This window comes from Antedon mediterranea, chromosome 10 (assembly GCF_964355755.1).
Source record: "Antedon mediterranea chromosome 10, ecAntMedi1.1, whole genome shotgun sequence".
Classification (NCBI taxonomy): domain Eukaryota; kingdom Metazoa; phylum Echinodermata; class Crinoidea; order Comatulida; family Antedonidae; genus Antedon; species Antedon mediterranea.
This window is the reverse complement of record NC_092679.1, coordinates 17,350,714-17,375,885: the sequence shown is the minus strand read 5'-3', so window position 1 is coordinate 17,375,885 and position 25,172 is coordinate 17,350,714. Positions and strand designations below refer to the sequence as shown.

Here is a 25,172-nt window from a genome sequence, read left to right as displayed (position 1 = left end):
GAACTGCGAGGGACTACCATGGTTCTATGTTTCATGGTAACTCTATTGAAACTACGGTTCGGTGAATTATCAACATAGGTTTTAGGTGTAGAATCGCTGATTGCTGAACTGCAGGAGACTACCTTCGATCCATGTTCCATGCCAACTCTATCGAATCCGCGATTGTAAGAGTTATCAACATAGGTTTTAGGTGTAAAATCGCTGATTGTTGAACTGCAGGAGACTACCTTCGATCCATGTTCCATGCCAACTCTATCGAAACTGCGGTTGTAAGAGTTATCAACATAGGTTTTAGGTGTAGAATTGCGGATTGCTGAACTGCAAGACACTACCTTCGATCCATGTTCCATGCCAACTCTATCGAAACTGCGGTTGTAAGAGTTATCAACATAGGGTTTAGGTGTAGAATTGCGGATTGCTGAACTGCAGGACACTACCTTCGATCCATGTTCCATGCCAACTCTATCGAAACCGCGGTTGTAAGAGTTATCAACATAGGTTTTAGGTGCAGAATCGCTGATTGCTGAACTGCATGAGACTACCTTCGATCCATGTTCCATGCCAACTCTATCGAAACTGCGGTTGTACGAGTTATCAACATAGGTTTTAGATGTAGAATCACTGATTGCTGAACTGCAGGAGACTACCTTCGATCTATGTTCCATGCCAACTCTATCGAAACTGCGGTTGTAAGAGTTATCAACATAGGTTTTAGGTGTGGAATCACTGATTGCTGAACTGCAGGAGACTACCTTCGATCCATGTTCCATGCCAACTCTACCAATACTACGGTTGTAAGAGTTATCAACATAGGTTTTAGAAGAAGACTCAGAACTACCAGTGTAGTTGCTACTGCCATATCCACTACTTGAGCTTCCTCCATATCCACCACTTAAGATTTCTCCCAATCCACTACATAAGCTTCCACCAGAGCTTCCTCCTCCACTAGATACTGGAGCACTACCCATAGGCAAACCAGCCCTACCAAGACTTCTGTTAGAGGAATTGTCGGCGTATGTTGTTCCACGGGGCATTTTCAAACTGTTAATTCACAGCTCAGCTAAATGCAATCTGCAAGATGTACCGGTATACTATTATTTGGAGATAAAGTAGAAAACATGCAACATGCTTTTATTTATTGTGTGTAATGAATAAATATGTATAACACATATGGTTTACTTTCTAAAGAATAACCACATATAAATCAATAATATGCGTGAAATGAGTATTGTACTACAGTAGGCCTATTGTATTATTACACCTTTCAGCTAATCACAGAGGTAGGCCTGCTATCTGTATGGCCTAATACAATGTTTCCCAGAATACAGATCAATATATTTAACACCTGTTTTTCACTGTAATAGGCGAATCTATTCGAGTTAATCAAACACATGTTTCTAGGCTGTCCCCGGGACATTTTCCCCTGGTTACTTAAACACGAACGAGACAATAGAATGTGAAATATTTCTGTATTCCAATGTCACAACTAATAGGAAGAGTACTTCTATGACAACATCATAGATTGGAAAACATCTTGGTTACGGAAAGTAAAACGAAGGATAAGAAACTAGCACAATTCAATTATAAAATGTTACATAAAATACTGCCTAACAGCAATGATATATATGTTTTAACGATGTTTGGAAACAAAAAAGGTTAACGGTGCATTTATTTGGGCATATCTTCTTTGTGTCAACTTTTTAAACTTCCTTTGTAAATGTAGTATAGAAAAATATAAGAAAATTTATGAAAAAAAGGGAGGTAATATAGAATACTTACCTGAGCCTTACTGCCAAAATATTATTCTCCTGTGTCAATCAATCAATATTATAAAATAAGTGCAGGATAAAAATGCATCTAGATATGTCACTGTTCCCGGACAACGGCACGATGTGACACTACCTAAATCAATACTCTCTTTTATACTAGTGTTGGGAATTTCCAGAGTTTGTCGAAATTTGAGACAATGAGCTCTGTGATTGGTTAAGGATTATTGATTTTTATTTTATTTTCATACATGTAATTTTATCAACCGTACCATGTTTAGTACCGTAGATGTTTATTCATCAGAAATGTATTCAAAACCAAAAGGTTGACTAATTAATATTGAATAAGCATTACTTTATTAATTCATGAATTACAAATAGATCTAACCGTTCCGAAGTTGAGGATCGCTGTTTAATTTACGAACTTCCTTGTTAAAACTTGTTTCCCACTAGGACGCAACGCAAAGATTTGACCAATCACAACCGATGGACTATTCGAGTCGCTTTTGTGATTGGTAAATTCTTTAAAGATGCAATTACTGTACTGTAATCTCTTATAAATTAAACTGACAACAAAGCACCATAAATCAACGTTTTAGTTGGAATTTATTAAGCTTCTTATTTGCAATGCTCCTTTTATACTTTTAATAAGATTTTCACTTTTCACTAACACTGGTGTCCCTCGGGGATGTGTTATTTCTCCTGTTCTTTTCTCTCTTTACACAAATGATTTTAAAATTGAAAGTAATTATGTTAGTATAGTTAAGTATGCAGATGATTCTGTTGTTACGGGTATAATTCAGCATAACTCTGAAGATGATTATAGAAATACACTTAAGTTGTTTGAGTCGTGGTGTAAGAAAAATTTTCTTATATTAAACGCGGATAAGACCAAAGAATTAATTTTTGATTTCAGAAAGAAGAAAAGTGTTATTGATAATATTGTATTAAACGACCAAAAGATAGAAACTGTAAAAGAACATAAATATTTAGGAACAACGGTAGATTGTGAATTAAATTGGAATGCAAATACTGTAAATATTGTTAAAAAATGTAATCAACGGCTGTACCTTCTCAGAAAGCTGAACTCTTTCAGAGTGAATAATGATGTACTTTTTATGTTTCACCAGAGTGTTATTCTTAGTGTTGCAACTTTCAACTGTGTTGTTTGGTACAATAGTCTGAGTGCTAATGATAAAAAGAAACTTGACCGTGCTATGAAAACTGCTAGTAAAATAATAGGAAGGAATGTCAATGTTATCGACGCAGTTTACAGCCGCGATGTTATTAGCCAAGTTAAGAAAATAATGGAAGAAGATAACTCACACCCATTGAATGATAAATATGTTGTTAATAAATCAGGTAGAATTCGTCCTTTAATGTGCAATACCACTCGATGTAGGAAATCATTTGTCCACAACTCTATTCATGTTTCCAACACAACATTCCAAAGATAGTTTGTTTACTTGTTTACTACTGTATATAGTTTTAATGTATTGTATTGATATTTTTAATGTTTTATATATTGTATGTGTTTTTAAGCATCAAGGAAAACCAATTTCATGTTCGCCTTGTTGTGTTCATGACAATAAAGATTTATCTTATCTTATCTTATCTTATAAAATAAGCAACATTGAAACTTAGGCATTATATTCTCTATCCTACTTGCATTTAGATACACTCCGTAACAATAACGAATATAAACTAACTAAAATATTATATTATTATTTTACGAACTCAAAACCTGCCACCGGAATCTCAGTCTAAAAACGAAAAATAGTAATGTGTACAAGATAGGCCTAGTATAAAATGGCAGAAACCAATGTTGTTTACAGATATAAAATAAACGTTAAAAAGTTACAATTCTATCTACTCTATTTGAATTTCATATACACAAAGAAACATAAAAATGAGAAAAGGTCCTTATATAATGCCCGGACACAACACATACATTATACAATGTAATTATAAAACTTAAAACCGAATGTCGATTATAACTACAACATAATAAAAATGTAATATATATATATATAATATATATTATATAAACAAATCAGGCAAAGAACATTAATTCTAAACCGCCCGGTGATATACTGAAATTTAATTAATTATTTTGAAACGATAAAGATGAGGAAATCTGTGAGAATGAGAAAAAGTCGCCCCAACCGAGACTCGAACTCGGACCGCCTGCTTGATATGCAGATGTCCTAACCATTAGACCACTGGGGCTTTCATGGTATTGTTCGAACTCGATTGGATAGCGACTCTTTAACATTCTCGGCGTGGTACGGCGGAACAGCACTAGTCCTCAGTTGTACGCACGCGCACCAGAGATCAAATTGATACGCCCTCATCTTACAGTATTTTTATTCACGAGGCGGGATCTCCGAAGATAGATATATATATAATATATATTATATAGTATTAAATCATATATTAAGATATCACAGTGTATATCTATTTTATAATCAATACAAATAACCAAATGAAAGGTTGGCGCAGCCTCTTCTATAAAAAATATTACATTATTAAAATTATACGCGTGTTGGTAGGTATAGTCTATTGAATGAAAGAAATAGTTTATGTCAATTAAACAGAATTAAACCGTTCCGCAATTTGTGAAATATATTTCATTTTTAATTACCTCCGCTAGCATGGCGAGAGGTCATGATTCAACATTCATACGTGATATTCTTGTTTTGTTATTTGTTTTCACTGAACTTGAGAGAGGCGTGTCGACATTTAGCTATCGCATGTATATCGATATAAAAAAACCATCACCAAAATTTGCCTATTTAGAAAATAAATTGGTGTTCTCATCCTTCTTTATTAGGACGTTCCGCCGATGCAACTACTAAACATTCGTTTGGTAAATCTTCTTTAAGGAATCAAAGCATTCACCAGCAGTAGGACGTGTGGTTGGAGTTCTTTCCCAACATTTTCTCATCAAGTCTTGCAGCTTACCTGACAACAGCAAATTATGTAATGACGGCTTGTGGTCACCATTTCCAACATTCTTCCTCAGCTGGTGTGCGTTGTAATCGTCAAAAACCTCATCTCCACTAAATATTTCAAATATTACCAAACCAAATGAGTAAACATCTGTCATCATCATTCCATTGGTGTCAAGGAATTCACCACGAAGAACCTCTGGTGCTGAATAACGCGGAGTACCAAGTTCACGTACCATGTCGTCACCCACTGCCTTTGAATGCGAAGTTTCGGAGTAGTTCTTGATCTTGCTCAAGCCAAAATCTGTGATCTTTACTTCGTGCTTGTCTGCACCCTCAGTAGCAATGTTGATTAGTACATTCGTTGGTTTTATGTCACAGTGAGCAACATTCTTAGAATGGAGATACTTCAGACCATCGGCTACTTCCATTGCAATAAATGTCTTCTCAGTATCACTGAACTGGTAATCTTTGACATGTAGTTCGTCATACAGACTTCCATTCATAAGCTCCATCACGATGCAGAGGTTAGGTGTCTCGATACAGGCACCATAGAAGGTAATGATGTTCTTGTGTTTGAGTTTGCAGAAGATTCGAACTTCGTCTTCAAACTGAGTCAACCTTTTTTGACTCACACGCTGCACACGTAACTTCTTAATAGCAACTTCCTTTCCTTTCATATGGCCGTGATGAACGTCGCCAAAGCCACCATGACCTATTTTCTTACCAAGAGTGAGGTCACCGAACTTAATAATCGAACCCTCGTACCATTCGAATGGTTTTCTTGTGGATGTACGACTTCTTGATAACTCCATACGATTAAGCTGTTCAATAAAATGAGACTCCAAATTTCCGTCTGCTTCAAACGGCGCTTCAAACTCTTCATACTGTAAATAAGAATAGCAAATAGTATAAATGTGTGTGTAGCCTATAACATAAGTCAGGGAGTTGTTTAATAACAACTCCCTGCATAAGTGAATATTGGTTATAATAGAGGTGTGGCGATGATTATGAAAGCCTCAGCCATGATCATGAAGATTGAGTATCGATTGGGGCATAGTCGATAGACTAGGATTGGGGCGATGATGTGTATTCACTCTTTCTCTCTCTCTCTCAAACTCCTCCTCTTCCCCTATTTTCACCTTATTTCTTTACCATGGTCGGTTTAAAAGTTCTCCCCTCCCCCTCTTTAAAAAAGTTCTTCATGGTTTAACGACGACTCAAAGTTTCTACATAAATGGTCACATTTGTAAAGTAGACTCAATGATAGTGCACTAATTATAATATAACTAATTGATTCATTGCTTTGTTTATCCTGCTCATCAGGGAAAATTTAAAATTCAGGCATGTTGTCCAATTAGAGTTTTATACTTCATTCTGTGTGTTTCATTTCTAATGATATGTTTTTATTAATATTACTATCAGATGAAAACATTTTATATTAATTATATTGTTATACGTTGATGATGGTAGAGATGGCTTGTGTAAGGTTGTGAGGATAATATCGGTAACATTAAAAAAAACCATACCGGATTATTCATCATGTGTTCGTGAGCCTTCTGCAGGTAATCAGTTGATTTGGTTTTCTTCGAACTCACAGGCATACTTCCAAGAGGTTTTCCGGCTCTACCAAGTCTTCTATTGGCAGCGTTATCTTTATATAGCTTAACTTCAGGATTTTTCAGCTGATCTTTACTGGAGCTTGAGCTCTTCGAAGAAACTACCTTGGTTCCATAATCCATGCCAACTCTACCCTGGCTACGGTTGAATGGATTGTCAACGTAGGTACCCGGCTTAGAATCGCTGCTTGCTGAACTACGGGAAACTGACATGGTCCCATGCTTCAAGCCAACTCTACCGAGGCTACGGTTGTACGCATTATCAACATAGGTTTTAGGTGTAGGTGTGCTGCTTGTGGAACTGCTGGAGACTGACATGGTTCCATGTTCCATACCAACTCTACCGAGATTACGGTTGGATGCGTTATCAACATAGGTTTTGGGTGTAGAACTGCTGCTGGATGAACTGCGAGAGGCTACCATCGATCCATGATCCATGCCAACTCTACCGAGGCTACGGTTGTAAGAGTTATCAACATAGGTTTTAGATGAAGACCCAGAACTGCCGGAACTGCCATATCCACCACTTGAGCTTCCTCCACTAGATCTCGATACTGGCGCACTACCCATGGCCATACCAGCCCTACCAAGACTTCTGTTAGAGGCATTATTTGCGTATGTTGTTCCACGGGGCATTTTAAACTGTTGATGCTACCACTCAGGTAAATAAGTAATCTGCAAGATCAGATGATGTATTTACACGATGTCAGTAAAATAAATGTGAAAAATTTAAAAAGATATTTGCATAATTTAACTACAGTTTTGCGAATATAAGAAAAGAAAGGCTTTTATTTATTGTATTATATAGCTATATACTGGAGCAGAGCCATGTATCGTGGCTCTAGGTCCATGTGAATTATAGATCTACGGAGATAATGATGGCTTATTTCCTAGTACTACAGAGTTCCAAATAAATAATCACATGTACTGTCATTTATGTGTGAAATTACTATTGTACTACTGTACCACCTTTCAACTGAAAACAGAGGCATAATCCAATGTTTCACAGAAAACAGTTACACAATGATCATCAATATTATTTATAACTTCATGTTTTCCTAGTGATAAGCGAATCTATATACCCGCGTGAATCATTTACCTGCTGAACAACTCTGATTGGTTAATTATTTTCGCGGAGAAATGCATTTAATGGATGAATACGCATAAACCATGAATAAATAAAAATAAATTATGGTTTTCAGGAAAATACTAGTTTTTCATCCAATTATCGTTCAAATAAAGCGATGGTTGATAGCTTAGGCCGTATAACAATGTTTTTAAAAATTATATTTTCAGGTGGACACACTCTTTAAAAATAAACGGGCAAAGCCAAAAAAATCGTCGGGGCGACTGTTGAGCTTTTCATTGCGCGGCGGATTAACCTTTATGGGATATACTGTAATAATGAATATTACTTACCTGCTTACAAACAAAAAAATATACAATAACTGAAGGGATAAAATGCAGCCAGAGATGTCACTATTCCTCGACAACGGCAAAATGTACCACTCCTCATTGAAACCCCTCTTTTATACTGGTGTTGGGAATTTCCAGATTTGAATGAATTTTGACAATGAGCAGGAAGTGTATTGTTCCTTGCTTTGTATTGTAATTGATTGAGTATTATTGATTGTTATTTTCTATGAATATTAGGCCGCGCCTGTAACCAGGGAAGATTTATTATTATCAACCATGTTCACATCAATGAGTAAAGATTGTTTATTCTAGTTGTGTATAGGCCATCCATTTCCAAATACATTTTTCTGTTTTATGCATCGCAATTATAAATAATTATCAGAAAATAGTTATAATAACGGTGTTATTAAAAATACCGTTTTGAAAATCAAAAACACCTACCGTACAGATTGTTGGGAGGTAAATTAAGTTGTCGTCATAAAAACTGTTTAATAGTTGATCTCGGCGTCCAGTTTGTCGGTGTCAATTGTTTTGTGACCTCTCCTAATTTATACTATACTGTCATATAAATAGTATAATTTGTGTTTATTTACTGTATTTCTTCCATGTTGTAAGTTAAAGCTCTGGGAACATGGTCAGGCACGCCCCTGGACGTACCTGGTTTTGGAATTTCCAGTTTTGTAGACATTTGAGCAATTATTATATAGCCCCAAGGAATGGTTCTTTTGTTCGGTATTTGGTCTACTTATTGCAAAAATAAAATCCAATACCGTTAACCTGAAAACTCAAGTGTTTATTATGGGAAATTCCCCGGGAAATTCCACTGTTTATCAAACTATTATTTCATGGTTCTTAATTCTGAAAACTGAGTTTTCTAATAAAACCGTGAGCTCACTCATTGTTGATTTGCTGACGTATTATTTATGTGTGAATTATACAATTATAGCCTACATAAGGTCTCTTATTGGAAAGAATATTAAAGACTCACGGACAAAAGAGATCGGCACAGCACTAAATTGGCATGCATTTTCATTATTATGCTTTGTGTACAACACCTATTTCATTATTGGGTTTTATCCGAGGTTTAACTAAATACTGTAGTTTTCTATTGACACTAAACCAAGCTTGCCAACATATCGAATCGCAAACCACCTGTGCCACACGACACGAGTGATAAAATATCAGACAGACACTGGCTTGGTCTATAAAAGGCCAAAGTTAAACTAATACTCGACAATACTCAATGATTGTTCCTTGTACCTAATCTCAAACACGTGGCCTAAATTATGTGAAATTCAAAATGAATTCTAGTTACTTACAAATTTACAAACGATGAATCGACCTCAAAGGCAATAGGTAGGCCTACAACACAAACAGTTTTGACACAGACGAAACCTATAGTAACATTTGGCGCGTTTTTAGGATTGTTACCACACATGGGTTGATATTTGACACAGTTACTCTCAAGCTTATAACGTTTTTTATAGCCTTGAATTGATATACAAAATAAAATCTATATTTGTAGCCTATAAATATTCAAATTTTTTGGAAGAAATGATTGATAGTATAAGGATGGGTTTAAACATCAAAATAAACTTTAGAATACAGGGTAATGCAGTTCTGAACATAACTACAAGTTTCCTTGTAATAGTAAAAAGGAAACAACATTTGACGTGCCAATTAACTTTTCTGATTGCTGATTGGTCTTTAACAGTCACCTGATAACAAGAACATGGCGACGCACAGGGGACACGATTGGAGTCGTCGTGTTAACAATAACAATACTGAAGATGATGAAGAGGATGACCCTGTTGATACGATGATAAAAAAGACAGGATGTCTCAATCTTCATTATAAAGTGCAGGTATAAATAATTACGAATTATCGTGTATGCATCAAAACGAACAATTAAGCCAAGTTTAGTATGCCAGCCTACCATCCGTCCGTACCACCGCCGCGTGCTGGTGTAGGCTGCCCAGAGTGGTTAATTCGTGGTAGAGTGTGAGTTGATGCCTTGGTACCAGGGGGCCTAGGCTAAAATAGGTCGTAAACATTAGCAACATCATAGGCCTAGGCTTACACTTTTCGTTTGATTTTGTTGTTTAACTATTATTATTATTGTCATTATATAATATTAATATTTGATTGCTATTTTCAAAAATATTATATTATTAATAAATAATATAATATGATCTTAAACCTAGGCCCTAGGCCTAATAAATATTTTGGTTAAAAATTGTTTTAAAATGAGACCTGGATCATTGATGCATGGTTATTAGTACTAGGATAGTTTTAGGCTTAATCATAACTTCTTTCTGATCTTGTTTAGGAATGTATGGCAGACAACAGAGACTGGCGGAAATGTCAAGATCAAGTAACAGAATTCAGAAAGTGCATAATGGACTACAATAAAAGAAACACACAGCAACAATGACACTACACATTTGGCATTATTATAGTATAGGCCTCTAGATGCCATGTTTTCAGAGACATTGAAATACAAATAATTTCTAGTGCCATATCAATGTTTATCAAAGAGTGTTTTGCACCCCATACAGTATGGATAATTCATGGATGTCTAGACTTTGGATTTACTAACTTGTTGTAGAGAACACAAGGATGTATTACAGGTCTAGTTGAATTGCAAATTTACCATCGATATAGCAGGTGACCAATATAATTCTGATTTGAAGAGTATTTTTTTTGTTTGTTTGTTTTATCTTTATACTGGGTGATCTCTTCAGTCAAAGACTGATCTCCCAGAGGGCCCAGTTGATGATCAGTGGCTGTGATGTACTAATACACCGGGGTAACCCCCTACTCGTCTCGAAAGATGTACTAGGTTCTTTAAAGTGCACACGAGCAAGTTGTGTACACTGGACCTACGGTTTATAGTCCTTATCCGAGAAGACTCGTTCTACCACCAGAACCATGGAGTGAGTGAGCCTCGAACCCCTGCCGATGTTATGGCTACGTGATTATTACGGTTCCACTGTCTTAACCGCTCGGCCACTCACCCACCAGTATGTGCTTAGTTTGAAAATCAGTTGCGTATGGTAAAAAAAAAACTAAATTGAGGCACAAGTTCTCTAATTTAGTGCCCAAGCACAAACCTTTTGCAATTAAGAGTTCTACTACTTTATGCAGGGGAGCTGAGGACATTATTAGTAGTATGTATGTAAATTGTAGTTTATTGATGGTTTTTTTTTCGTTTTAAATCCATATTGTTAATCTGAATTTAAACAAACATAAGTTAATACAAATGTATAAGAAACCTAAACATTTTTCCCCAAAATAATGATTTTGCATTATTCAATTAAAAAAAGAAAATAATTAATTTTATTGTTATGTTTTTTTCTTCATTTAAATGTTTTTTTTATGTTTTGGAAACTCAATTATGTTTAATGTCTGATACTGTATGTTTCTTTTTAATATTTAAATAGGCCTTTATGTTTGAAAATGTCGAAATTAATCGGTTTTAATTTTATGTCAGTGGAAATGTGAAAATTACCGCCAGATAAATTAAAAAAGTACAAGAGCGCCCTCTTGCGTTAAGTCATACTTATTCGCTTAATTAAGACTAGACTTGAACTGAAGGTCACTTAAGTTCAGGGATCGCAATGAAAACTCGGTATTTTTATAAAACAAATGATGCATGTTTTATACAATATAAACGTAAATTGATTTAGAAATATGATATTAAATATTGTTTAAAATCTTTAGATTACACTAAATTGTAGATTATTGTTATTTAAGCGAGAAAAATGATGTATTGAACGGCATTTTCCCATGCTATCCAGTCACGTGATGTTCCACCATTATCTTTCCTTTAGAAAAAGATTTAGCCCATTCGCCGAAACACAACATCATCATCATCGACCAGAGAATGAATAATCCGACTGGCCTAGATTGATCAAATCATGATCAAACAAACGGTATACATTGTTGATTTTCTGGAAATATTGACTGTATATTATGGTTCCCCGTTAAAATTGCCTGTTGTGTCAATTTAATGTGATGCTCAAGAAATACACTTTTGGAATTATAATTGTTGAAAATGTCGTCTACTACTGAGGAAAATAATTCATCATACCGAGAATTTTCTTTCTCGCTGCAAATCGGCCTGGTACGGGAAACATACAATAAAGTTGAGGGTGTCGAATTGAGCATATCTGTGTTGAAAGATGTAGCAAGCCAGCTAGTAAGGCGAAAGGTACGAAACAAAATAAACCTAGTCATTTATATGCTTGTAGTTTAAAACCTATATTCTTCTAGGCCTATTGTTGATGAGAGGAGAGCGAGCCGTGTACGTGGATGTTTGTTATTATCGCCTGAGGAATCTGGCTAGGCTAGAGTAGTGGTGGTAGGTTAGCCCTAGGCTAAGTCTGTACTTAGACTTTAATTAAAGGCCTGTATTTAACCTAAGCTCTAGGCTAAATATATAATATTATCATACATACAGTACATAATTTAGAGATAAGATAAGGCGTAACATTCATTTTAATACTTGGTAACGATAACATTTATTTTCAGTTTATTTTTATATAGCCTGTTCAGTGTTAAATGGCCCTAAAGTTTGGCTCCGTATCAATGCAAGGTGCCATAAGAACATAACTCCCCGTTTCACAATTAATTAGGAAACGACGATGCCTGATGCTCGATGCCCTAGTTTGCTTATGTCGCACAGTAGTGATGATACAACTTCTTGTAAAAGACTGAGGGGATGCGAAATTGATGGAAGAATATTTTCTTACATTTTATTATGTAGTTTTTTTCTAGTGCGAACATAGCTTAAATTAACACTCTTAATTTATGCTAGTTTTGTATAGCAACCTGGGCTAATTGAGAAGCCTAAAGTTTGAAGCGATTGAAACTTAACCTAGATTGCGTGTCATGTCTTTACGGTTCAAAGAACACATAATAAGCCTACAAAATGACATGCTTGATTACACAATATCGCATTTATTGTTTCAATTGTGGCACAATTACCGATGGTATATTAAGCAATGCGCTTAATTAATATGCCATGCTTAACATGATTTAATACTCGTAACACTCATTGCTTTATGCTACATTTAACCTTTTACCCATCATACTGTAACACTGATTAAGTTTGGATATGTCAAAAAATAAAATATGACCAGTGTATTTATAATAATTGAGTGTATCTTTAAAAAATGATATTGGTATTGTAGTTAGTGCAGATTGATTGATTTACATGGTGTTCAATGGATTTTGAACTCTGTCACGTTCATGGGCTGTTTCTGCTAGTACCAAAACATACTGGTGTTTGAAACAAGACCTAGGTCATACTGTACAGTACGTACCAGTTGGAAATTAAATTCAGTAAAATATCAAAATATAACTTCTCTACTACAGGTAATGTTCCAACCCTATCAAATCCTTTCCAACCACCAATTTATAGTACCCTATAAGGGTAGTGTGCTTAGACACAATTAGATTTTAATAAAGTAACATTAAAATTATTGAGACAGTAACATTAATATTATTGATACAATAACATTGAAAATATTGTTTTCTTCTTAAGGTACCTACTTTGGTACAGTATTTCACAAATAATGGTATTGAGTATAAATAATTTTTGGGGGGATTTGGGGAAAACCTACAGTACACCAATGTTTACTTTTTTTATTCTCGAAAACAAAGTGAAACTAATTACATAAAATGATTTATTTGGTTATTACACTGAAAGGGCAGTTTTAATTTTTAATGAGCTACTTTTTGGAAAAGTTATAACTGAAAAGTACTTGAATGCGTAAGATACGTTTTGTTGCGGGCGGATAACCAATGATAATGGTTGGGGGTGATAGTTCGTGGATTATACCATTTGTATACTTTTCTAGTCTTTCTTGGAGGAGAAAAAGTATTTTAAATTCAAGCCTGCCAGCCACTTTCTTCCACTAAAAACACCACTTTAGGTTAAATGCAATTTTCATAATGCAATACTGAGTAAATATTTACAGGGGAAAAATGAAATTATATAGCACTGCATAGTTTATACAATTTATAAGAACTCATTAGTTATTCTATTTTACCAACACATGATGCAATTGACTAGAAACCAGTTTTACTACGGAGAGTGTTGTAATTGCGTTTGTGGTTCAATATTATTCATCTTTTTTTATAAAGTAATTCTTGCCTTTAACAAATTCTACCAATTTACCATAAACAAAAATAAAAAAACAATACAATACATTATTAATTAGTTTATTGTTTATTCTTTTCTTAGTGGTCAAATTTCAATATTGTCATCTTTAAACATCAGTAAACTGATTTTTTTACATTAGAGTACAACCACGGCAATTAAATAATAATGTACATTAATAGTTCTGGTCATTTTTCTTATATACCGATACTAGTCTACTGTAAGTTAACACAAGCAATTAAAACTGATTTTGTTCTACATACAGTATTGTACTGTGTTTGTACATTAATAATTAGTTTCTATGTGGTCAATTTTCTTTAAACACTTTCTTCTAAAACAGCTATGAAAACTGATTTTGTTGTATATACATACAGTACTGTACTGTGTTTGTACATTAATAATTAGTTACTATGTGGTCATTTTTCTTTAAACACTTTCTTCTAAAACAGCTATGAAAACTGATTTTGTTGTAAATACATACAGTCTGTACTGTGTACTATACAATAATAATAATTGTGGTCAATTTTCTTTAAATACTGTGTTCTAAAACAGTCAGTGAAAACTGATTTTGTTCTATACAGTACATACTGTGTACATTAATAATTAGTTACTATGTCATCAATTTTCTTTAAACACTGTTTTCTAAACCAGCAATGAAAACTGATTTTGTTCTTCATATCACTTCAAATTTAAGCTAAATTTGAGATAAATACTGTACCAAGATCAGTAAAAAAACTCTGAAAAAAAAACCCTCCAAAACATGAAAACAATTTGTTATAAAATTCAGTCATTAATTCTTGTAATATTTTGTGACAAACCCAAATGATCGTAGTATAAATACAGTACTGTACATAATGTTACGTAAATAATCTTTTACGCATGACTCTGTGTGAAGAAAGTACTGATAGAGGAAATTAGAGGAGAGGAAATGGTAGTATGATTTGAGCTGGTTTGACCCTGACAAAAGTGTCTTTTACAAAAAAAATCTACAAGAAAAGTCCCTTTACAGGAAATTAACAAATCAACCTCTTTAACTCATTTGTTTGAGATTTAATAAAGTTATTGTATACTGTTAGATCACTGTGATAGTTTTCTGTATAGTGACTAACTTATGTTTTACTGTAACTGTAAGACTATCTTTTTTGAATTTATGTAGTTTGAATTGAATTTTATGGCAAGTCTATATACTTGCTATTGGTTAGCACCCCAGTTGGCATAGGTCCCTTTCACCTAGATTAGAAATTACGGCAATATTAATAATAAATTGCCTTTCAAACAAAAGGCAGTATTGCTGTAATGTTACTGTTGAACCTAGAAAGCTATGTGTTTCAGCGAAAGACACAAAATCTGTTACTTTACAGAATTAAAGGCATGAATAATTAATTAGAGTAATATTTATTTGAATTCAAAGAACATTTATTAACGTGCAAGAGACCAATAGTAACAAAAACAACAATGGCAATAATAAAAGAAAGTGGACGAAGGCAGATCCCAAAAAGATGTGTCGAGGTCTCACAGGAAATCTGATAGAATCAGGTGTTTGGATGTTTGGACCCTTTCACACTGTGTAATAAGCCGAAATTCGCAAATTACAGAAAATCTGTTACTTTACACATGGAGGTAAACATGCTTTACAAACAGAATTGAAGACATGAATGGTTAATTAAATAATATTTATTTGAATTTTATAAGGTCTCACAGAAAGTCATTTTGGTGTTCCTACCCTTTCACACTACAATATTAAAGCTAACATTTGCAAATGTTGTATCAATGATCTCAAATAAGCTGTGTGAATGTGGCTTTACTGCATTAACGGTCAGTTAAACCTGTGTGGTTCTCTTACTGCTATCTCCTGTTGGAATTGTACTGTAGTGCAGATTTTTGTACATTGCTCCCTGTAAAATAAACTAATTAATAAAAGTTTTTAAAATTTTTAATATCATTTTTATAGTATTGATCTTTCAAAATGTGTCATCAATACTTCGTGATATATCATTATCATTTATGATATCATCAATATCATTTATGTCATCTTTATTATCATCAAATATCACCACTTCACACTTCTATATCTACAGTTATCTTCATTCCACAATAAATTTATTATAATACTGTTTGTTTAAAACTGTATAAGTACTGTAGTTTGGTTTTATATGTTTGTTGCCTTAATATTTACTAATCCTGATTATTTGTTGTTTTTTTCTTCTTATCAATTACGCTCTGTCTACACTATCAAACTTTATGTAAAAAAAATGTGATGTTCCAATATATTTAAGCACATAAACCCTTTTTTTTATCAAACTACAGTTAGTTTGATAGTGTAGAGAGAGAGCTTTGATTGCACGTTTCACACTGTACTTTAACTACAGTATATTTATGTTCATATGTTTGATTATTTATCAAACATAATATAAGCTATGCTAGAACTTACTCAGCAAGTTCAGGGCCAACAGCAGCATCGGGTCTGCATTTTGCAAAGGTTTGAAGTTTGTTTCAAGACCTCTGAGATGATGAAGTATATTGTAAGCCCAGGCTTAAACTTTGTCAAACACTGTATATTAGATTATACAGTGTTTATTGGAGAATTTGTGAGTCATGATCAATTCGGCCTTGTGCCCTTAATGTGTAGTGTCTTCTAACTTTATTATTGTAGGCCTACTGTTGTCAGAGCTGTATACTATTATTGTAGCACTGCTGTTACTACTGTACTGTCATATATATACTATTCATCTACTGCATGTTTTGCATCCAAAGTTTTTGATCCATTTTTCTCTTTTCTAATGATTTGAGATTCTTTCATCTTTATTGAGCTTAAAGGCCCATTTACACTAGGACGATAACGATCGACGATAAATAGATAAATATGTATTTTTTATACATAAAACAAAAGAAATCTAAACAATTTACATCCTATAACTACGGTATTGTATAGCCATACTGTACCTGTATATACTGCCTTTGTCCAATCAAATGACGTCATGATCAGTAAGAGCAATAATATCATGGCAATACAACGATGTTATTGTTTTTATTGATCATGACATCATTTGATTGGATTTTTTAAAATATTATTTTTATCAATGACAGCATATTAAAATGATTTTCCTATCTAAAACGAAAACTTTCCAATTTATTTTGTTTTATGTAAGACAAATGTATGTATCAATTTATCTAAAAAAAAACAACAAAACATTACAAACAGAATTATGATGATAAGATGATTATAAGATGGCCAAATAAATGTTAAAACATTGCAATTGCAAAAGTAAGGACATATGAAAGTTCATTCACCCCTTCCCATCTCTATTTAAAAATCCTCGATTAGTCACTGTATCTGTTGCATATTTTTTAAATGACTCTATGAATATTAAAACATTAAATAATTTATAGTGCAAACTACAAGATTTATTTTCCCAATTGAATGTTTTAAAACAAATACTTTGGGATGATTCTTTGAACTGCATCTACTGTATAATTTATTTCAAAATTTCTTTTTAATATTGCAATGGCAATATTCGCACAGTATTGCTTTTTACCATGCACTCAAAATATTATGGCACAAAAAATGAGTATCATTCACTCAAAATGTTTGCACTATAGTACTATTTATATTATACTCAAAACCATATTAATCCTACCTGTATAGTTTAAGATATGTATTGTCTCCCAAAAACATGAAAAGTGAAGATTAATAAAATCAGACTTTGATTAGGCCATTATGTAGTTTTAACAAACTTAATCAAGTCCATAGAAAAAAAACCTGAACAAATATTATTTTGACTAATAAAATGACAAAATAAACAGTTAAATTCAACCAAAAACCAATTGGCTGGCAGCCAATTTGACTATTTTTTGCTTTAAATTACAGTTTTTTTCAGGTAAAAAATTTTTTTTTTGATCCAATTTTTGGTAAAGTAAATAACTATTATATGAAAATAAAATGGTATATTAAAAAAAAAGGGGGAAAATACATCTTTAATACAAATACATTATTAATTAACATTCTTTTTATTATATAATAGCACTTTAAAAAATGATGTTCAAGTCTGAGTATAAATAGATCAGAGAGTATTAAGTGTTTCATTGATAATGCAATCTGCTTCTCAACTGAGTAGTTACTGTTAGTATCCATACAGCACAGCCTCCAGGGGACATGCATAATTTTTAATTTAAACAGTTAGTCCCAACTACGTTAGTCGCCTAAATCACAACCAATTTGGTTGCGTGCAATTTCTTTTCATCATATTAATGTGTGGTGGTATAGAGTAATTTTTAATGAGTATATCAGTACTCTTTTTTTTTTTAATTTTTTTTTCTCTTTAATTGCGATTCAAAGTATCAATAGGATAATTATTATTGACTATTTAAGTGTACTGTATAATTTGTGAAATTGTTTTTTATTCATTTTCTTGAAGGATATAAAGTTGTAAGAGATATGCTCATAAACAGAAAAAAATACATATTAATAAAATAATAATTTATATAAAACGGGGTTTCAGCAATTGACTCCTTATTGTCTTTTCAAGTTTTGAACAGACTTGTGCTATCCGCTCTGAGTAACATTTTGTAAATGTCATAGTTAAATCAGCTACGTTTTCTGGGTATTTTTTACTAGTGTAAAGTACATGATTATTTTTTAAAATCAAGTATGGTATACTTTCACAGGCCTTGTCTTTTAAGGCGAGCGAGTGCATCACTAACCTAACACTCCTAAACTACCCTTGAGGAATGTGATTTACAACACGCTTAAATTTGGTAAACTTCTACACACCAAAATACAAACAGCACAGCACGCCCCTGAATGTATTGAGGAGTGCAATTTGTAGCACACCTATAATTTTCAAAAGACAAGGCCTGCTTTCAAGTAAAATCAATTCCTGCACAACAACAGAGTGTAAATTGTTCGCACCGCTCCTTAAGGCAGTTACATTCAAGAGAACGGAAGCATTAGGAAACAGTTACCATGCAGTAGCTTATAGGTTACTAAGGCTGAAAAAATGGGTGTTTGGAAACTCGGACTGGGTATGCGCACACCTCAAACCATGTCTGGGAAAAGAGAGTCTATGAAAACATTTGATAAATATTGAGTGAGATGAGTTGCGTTTTTTGTAAGAAAAATTTCTTGTTTTGAAATGGGTTGTGTTTGTCATATTTTAAGTTTGTTTTTGTCTGTATACTGGGTTCTCTGGAAGAACAGTCATTGAGGTCCTTCAGTTTAAAGGAGAAATTAATTATTATATTTTTCTATATTCACAGTACCCGACACATGAATTCTATGGTCTTGGAGATAAGGTACGGTTTTTTAGGCATGATCCAAATAGTGCAAATATACTACAACTCATTACATCGCCGAATGAGATTACAGATGGCTCTGTGGTAGAAGCTGTCTTGTCAGGTATAAATACTATTGATCTTAGTTTACCATCGCCACACCCTTTTTTACCTTATTTGCCTTCCATACATACCGTATTGTTCCTAATAAACGCCCCGCCCCTAATAAATGCCCCCTTTATTTTTTGTTCATTTTCTAATTAACACATCTATTAGTCTAATCTATCTAAACAGAGGATTTATAATTGGTTTTCAGCCCAGAAAGTCACATTTTTTAGCGACTGTGATAACAATATAGGCCTACACCGGGCGCGTAGGGTAATTCGCGCGTGTAGGACACTGGACGTTTTTTCAATTCGCGACAACATACATTGCTGGTCTTTAAAAATCCAGGAAAACAATGGAGATCAGACAATTGCATGTTTATTCACACAACACGGAATTGATACAAGGCGTCTAGTTTATGAAGACCTTTCGAGTTGTTAGAACTTTTTATTACGTTGAGGACAGATGTCAATAAAGGAAACAACTACGATAACCACGCTGTTTCTGTTGTGAAAGAGACAACGAAGAACGCTGCATCGTCGGCCGTTTGCCCCAAGAGCAATCCAAGATTTTTAATTTTAAAGTAAAAATTACAGCTAAACGCAGACACAGAGCATAGCAGGGGGTTTGGAGGTACCCTGTGAACTTATTTGTTGCACACCCAAAAAAACATTGATTGACCGTCAGAAGCAACTTGTTTATTTTTTTAGGGTAGGTAGGCCTCATTATTAGGCCTAGGCTCTATTTATGATTTTTACATTTCACCCCCTTAAAAAAAAAATGCAATGCCCCGGGGGCGTTTATTAGGAACAATACGGTATTCATGAAAATTCTCTATATGTTTACAATACATTAACTAAATGCCTTCCATACATATTACATGAAAATTCTATATGTTTACAATTCATTATTAGCTACAGTATGGCCACACCCATTTTTACCTCTTCGGCCTTCCATACATAGAACACAGGTACATGAGGTAAAAAAGTTCCTAATTCAATCCAACCTGAAGATCAGTACAACAGTAGAACGGGACATCTTTTGGGCTGAACATTAAGTGTTCCCCTTAATAGGAGTGTCCCTTGAATAAGAATTAGTGTTAAATGCTTATTGCTTCTTGTTCGTTGCACATGAAAGTATCCCCTTAACAGTGTCCCCTGAACAGGGTTTCTCGAAAGAGGGCTTCTTCTCGGGAGTAGTGCCATGAAAAATAATGTTTACTTTATCTATTATAAGTGGTCAAAAATAAAAATTAGCCGTCTAAATTTATCCACTACGAAACCACAGTCTGATATTACAGTATGCAGTACAACTCAACTGTTATTTAAATTAAGGCCAATGAAAACACATCTCAACATTGTTTCTATACAAGATTATGTGATTGATTGACTCTGTTGTCTGTAATAAGCACTGAATTGGTTTCAAGTAATCAATGTTTTAAGTAATGAAAGTAAGCACGACAAAGCACAATGATTTGACCTTCGAATTATCATATTTAAATGTACTACTTTAGGCCTACTATATAATTTGTACACTATATCATGCAAATAGCCAATGTAATAGTCGATATTAATTATTACTTTTGTTAATGTTATTTTTTATATCTTGTACATAATTTATTTTAAGTTTCCTTGTAAATAGGCCTATTGTTTTATTTTACTTAGGACGCACCTTCATTCAAGAAGTGTGCCACTGTTTCAAAAGTGTAGCTTCCAAATAAATTATTATATAATAATATTAAGACCCTCATTTTTGATGACATAAAAGGTTTTTTCATTTTAGTTATTTTTATTTACTGTATTTAGTTAAATTTTTTAACAATAATCCTTATTTGTGCAATAAAATTAATTTTTGATGACTTTTTTTTCATAGCTGACGCGACAGTAGAAGAGATGCAAATCAGACCACACACACTGTATGTTCACTCGTACAAAGTACCAACATTTTGTGACTTCTGCGGCCAGATGCTATTTGGACTTGTCAAACAGGGTATCAAATGTGATGGTAATAAATTTTCTGATTATTACTTGTTGAAAATCATTCCCTGCCAATATTTGGCTAGTTTTAAATGATACTACTCAGGGCTAGGTTTGTATACAATTCTTTAAGTTAAACCAGTAATTAGATATGAATGTGTGCGACTTTTCGAAAAACTGGAGGTTAGTGGTTGCTAGGCGTAGCTTAGCTAGTTGTAAAGCAACCCCTTCCCCCCCCCCCCCTCTTTATTGGCAAACCTGGTCTGCGATTTGCCGTTTTTAGCTACTCCTACAGTAGCAACCACTAACATCCAGTCATTTCTAGATGACTTTTGTTGACAACAAGTTGTAATGTAAAGAATTGTATACAGATGAAAACCAGATAAAAACATTTTTCAAAGAGAGGTTTTTTTAATGTCAATTTAGTCTGCAGTATGCAGTAACAACATTTGTTTTCTTCTATATTGACATTCCATTACCCAATTCTCTGTTTCCCATAGCTATGCACAATCTATAATGCATACAAATCTAAAGATTTTGATTTTTAAAGTCCCTGGATATTGCTTCACAAGTGCTGGTATTCCCTGCATATGTACCATCAATTCCCTATGTACAATAGGCATTCAACCATAAACATTTCAGGTCCCTGGATCAAATAAGCTTACTCCAGTTGGTCATATACATTATACACACAATTTTGGGGCCCCTGGATTTGTCCCACTGCATGCTAGTGGTAGCATATACTATACTATTAATTTTATTCAGAATTTATTGACAGTTTATTTATTTAGAGAAAGATAGGTACCGTACACTATTTGAAAAGAGTAGGGGATCGTCTCTCGGTATGCTGCTGAGGAGATGCTGCAATGCTGGCTCGTGCGAGTTTGTAGAGGGCCTAGTCCAGTTTGAATGAATGAGGAGGATTATAATTATTTAACGTTTTAGATTAAATGTCACATTCCATGTAGGGTTTTTTTGTTGTCAGAACTTGGAATATTAAAAAAGTTTTTTTTTTAGTAGTAGTAATACATAGAGTATCTACAGTAGTACTGCAGTTATTATCTACTCCGTAATATAACAAAGTCTATGACAAAGTCTACACAATTTTCCAATGATTGTAGGTACTGATATTGTAGGTGTACTGGTTCACTGGTCTGCCAAAACCTGGAGGAGAAGAAACAATTCTTCCTAGAAAACCCTAATGGCATGCCTACAGCAACTCGTTGTAAACCATGTTAACAAGAGCATTCTTTTTTGTAGGATGTGGATGTAACTATCATAAAAGGTGTGCTTGGAAAATCCCAAATGATTGTACTCTATCTAAGATACGGCGGCCATCATTGTCTGTGGGCGGTAACGTCAGTCTCCCGCTTACGGCAATGTCACAAGAAAGTCTTTCAGGTGGCCCTGCAGATGAAACCACGGTAAAAGTCAGTACTTACTTTTGTAAAATTTGGTGGCGGTATAATATAATGGTGAAATATGTCTTGCTCATTCAGGTATTATACTAGAGAATCAAGTTATGTAAACCACCTACGTAAATCACAGCCATGTTTAAAAAAAATAGAGCACAGAATTGTCACTGAGGATGTCTTAAAATGTTAACATAAAGTATTGTACATTGCACCATGCTACAGTATACTAAAATACAGGCTTTCTGGACTGTCTGACATTCTGAATGTGTTTTTAATGGTATAAATAGAGTTTGCGGATCTTTTGGACCTCAAGAAAAGTCTGGTTTTAGGAGAGTTTTATTTCTAATGCTCTGTCTACACTATCAAACTAGTTTGACAAAAAAAATTGTGATATGTCTAAATATGGTTGTGATATGCCCAAATATAGTTAGTGATATGACATCATCATGTCCATATATGGCCACATCACATGTTTTTGTCACATAAAGTTTGATAGTGTAGACAGGGCTTTAGAATGTTTGTCAAACAATAATTAAGTGTTAAAAGATAAATATAACATTATTCCAATACTTGTGGATGTAGTTTAGGATGGCATTTCTACCACTCACTCTGTGCATACAATAACTGAAAACTAATCAAACTCCATTATGCTTCCTTTCAGAGCTTGCTCTCTAGATCCTCGGATTTTAGTAAAGAGAAGAGGTCGAACTCGTGGAGCTGTCGACCAATCGGAGTAGACAAAGCTTTGGCCAGTAAGGTCAAAGTTCCTCACACATTCGTGATTCATAACTACGCCAAACCGACAGTTTGTCAATTTTGTAGGAAACTGTTAGTTGGATTATTTAGGCAAGGGATGCAGTGTAAAGGTATGTATAATTTATATTGACTAGCAAATATATGTGTCAAATGTAGCTATATATACGATTACTTTTCCCAAGTATCAGCTCGACTGTAATTTTGAAATTTTACATTGAGCCTTCATCTTGGGTGGCCCCCCTCTTTGATATCAGATTATCTCTATTCTCGGGATTACTTTACATGAGACACCTAGTTTCTGAATAAAGACGCACAGACACAGAGATTTGGTGAAATGTAGTACTTATAAACTTGGGATGACAGGGTATATAGATATTGTTAACAATTACAGGCATAGACGAAAATGAGGTACAGTAATCTGTGTGCAAATGAGAAAAGCCACCTTCTAAGATTCGAACTTGGAACCTTCTGCTTGATATGTCTAAACCATTCACTAGAGCTTTCATGGCATTCTTCAAATGCGATTGGATAGGGACTCTTTGGCATGGTATGGCGGAACATTACTAGGTCTTAATTGTATGCACGTACAACAGATATCAAATTGATAAACCCTCATCTTTCAGATATTATTAATATTCATGTTTTCCAAGTACTGTACTCTCATTAACCCTTGACATTGACAAAAGAAAAGTGTTTTCCGAAAGCTTAGTACATTTTCAAACTATTTACTTTACCGTTTTGATTTAGCCTTTTGCTTATTCAATTTACTGAGATAGCCGCTGTTGTTTTCTCAGTAATTTGCCTAGTATTTAGATATTAATATAGGTTCACCTACTGTACCAGCATCATAAGATCACATACTCTATCAAATAATAAACAACTGGAATGTTATACAGAACCAGAATATTTTCACGGTAAAATGTTATTTTTGTATTTGTACAGTAATTACCGTAGTTCCCCGGGTATAATACCACCTTGGGTATAAATAATCCTATCCCCGACTTTATGATCATCAGAATATAGCTTTAGAGCCTAGATCATAGCCAGAAGAATTGTCATTTTCAGTTCATGCACCAGGAGGTTGGCTAGGGAGGTTGTGAGTACTGTACGTACTTGTTCTTTTTACTCATCAATATCTATCATTATCTGTGTTACCCTATTCGTCTTGACATTACATTCGCTAATCGTTTCCCTGACTCTCTTTACTATAATACCTGTAGACTGAAATAATGATAGTGTTGTACATGCGTCCTAAACATCAAGGTTGTACCACTGACTTTTGGGGTAAGGGAGGGAGCGTCTATTAATAATTGATATTAATATTTCTTTTGACAAAGGAGTAGTGTTTTTTCCGAAATCTTTGCACTTCATTCTGGCTATTTCACTTTACCGTTTTCATTTAGCTTTTTGCTTATTTCATTTATATATCCATTAATTTTCAACCTCTGATACCCATATCATTTTCAATTTTTCAGTAATTTGGATTTAATATTTATTTAAAGACACATTCCCTACATTTGTTTTTTCAATCTAATTTAAGGCCACAAACTGAATTTTATGTAAAATTAAATACTCTATGGACCTCTTGCGATACAAATTCTCTCTTTTTATCATATTTAACTATAATACGTACATTTAAGACAAGGAATGGTTTGATGTTTTTAAAGTAATTTTGTTTTATTTGAATTATCCAGGTAGGGGCTATTGTACTACACAATCTTTAGTAAACTC

The 25,172-nt window shown here is 33.9% G+C and overlaps 2 protein-coding genes and 1 non-coding gene across 7 annotated transcripts in view; 1 reads left to right on the top strand and 2 right to left on the bottom strand.

Annotated features, from left to right (window-relative positions):
• Positions 1-2,293: 2,293 nt before the first annotated feature.
• On the bottom strand, positions 2,294-7,824 carry LOC140060770 (kinase suppressor of Ras 2-like). Its single transcript, XM_072107113.1, has 3 exons — positions 7,756-7,824; positions 6,247-7,011; positions 2,294-5,604 (listed from the first exon to the last, which is right to left on the bottom strand). Exons 2-3 carry the CDS (start codon positions 6,970-6,972, stop codon positions 4,621-4,623), a joined length of 1,710 nt encoding a protein of 569 aa, XP_071963214.1. The 5' UTR covers positions 6,973-7,011; positions 7,756-7,824; the 3' UTR covers positions 2,294-4,620.
• Trnad-auc (transfer RNA aspartic acid (anticodon AUC)) lies at positions 3,924-3,995 on the bottom strand. The gene has a single exon. It is a non-coding gene; the product is annotated as a tRNA-Asp (tRNA).
• Positions 7,825-11,529: 3,705 nt separating the features above from the next.
• Positions 11,530-25,172, top strand: part of LOC140059788 (serine/threonine-protein kinase D1-like) — a 32,245-nt gene continuing 18,602 nt past the window's right edge. For 3 of the 5 annotated variants that reach the window (XM_072105699.1, XM_072105698.1, XM_072105696.1), the window contains exons 1-5: positions 11,530-11,965; positions 19,175-19,313; positions 21,167-21,298; positions 22,531-22,700; positions 23,347-23,551. In XM_072105699.1, the coding sequence (XP_071961800.1) occupies positions 11,810-11,965; positions 19,175-19,313; positions 21,167-21,298; positions 22,531-22,700; positions 23,347-23,551 (802 nt within the window). In that variant the 5' untranslated portion in view covers positions 11,530-11,809. Of the gene's footprint in view, positions 11,966-19,174; positions 19,314-21,166; positions 21,299-22,530; positions 22,701-23,346; positions 23,552-25,172 lie in introns of those variants that run through there. The other 2 variants (XM_072105697.1, XM_072105701.1) reach the window with 2 other exon arrangements.

Bases quoted from the DNA above. Each gene is read 5' to 3' on its own strand.
- LOC140060770 (XM_072107113.1), bottom strand. From the start codon at position 6,972: ATGCCCCGTGGAACAACATACGCAAATAATGCCTCTAACAGAAGTCTT. The intron at 5,605-6,246 runs GTATGGTTTTTT...TCTTATTTACAG, and splicing joins AACACATGATGAATAATCCG to TATGAAGAGTTTGAAGCGCC.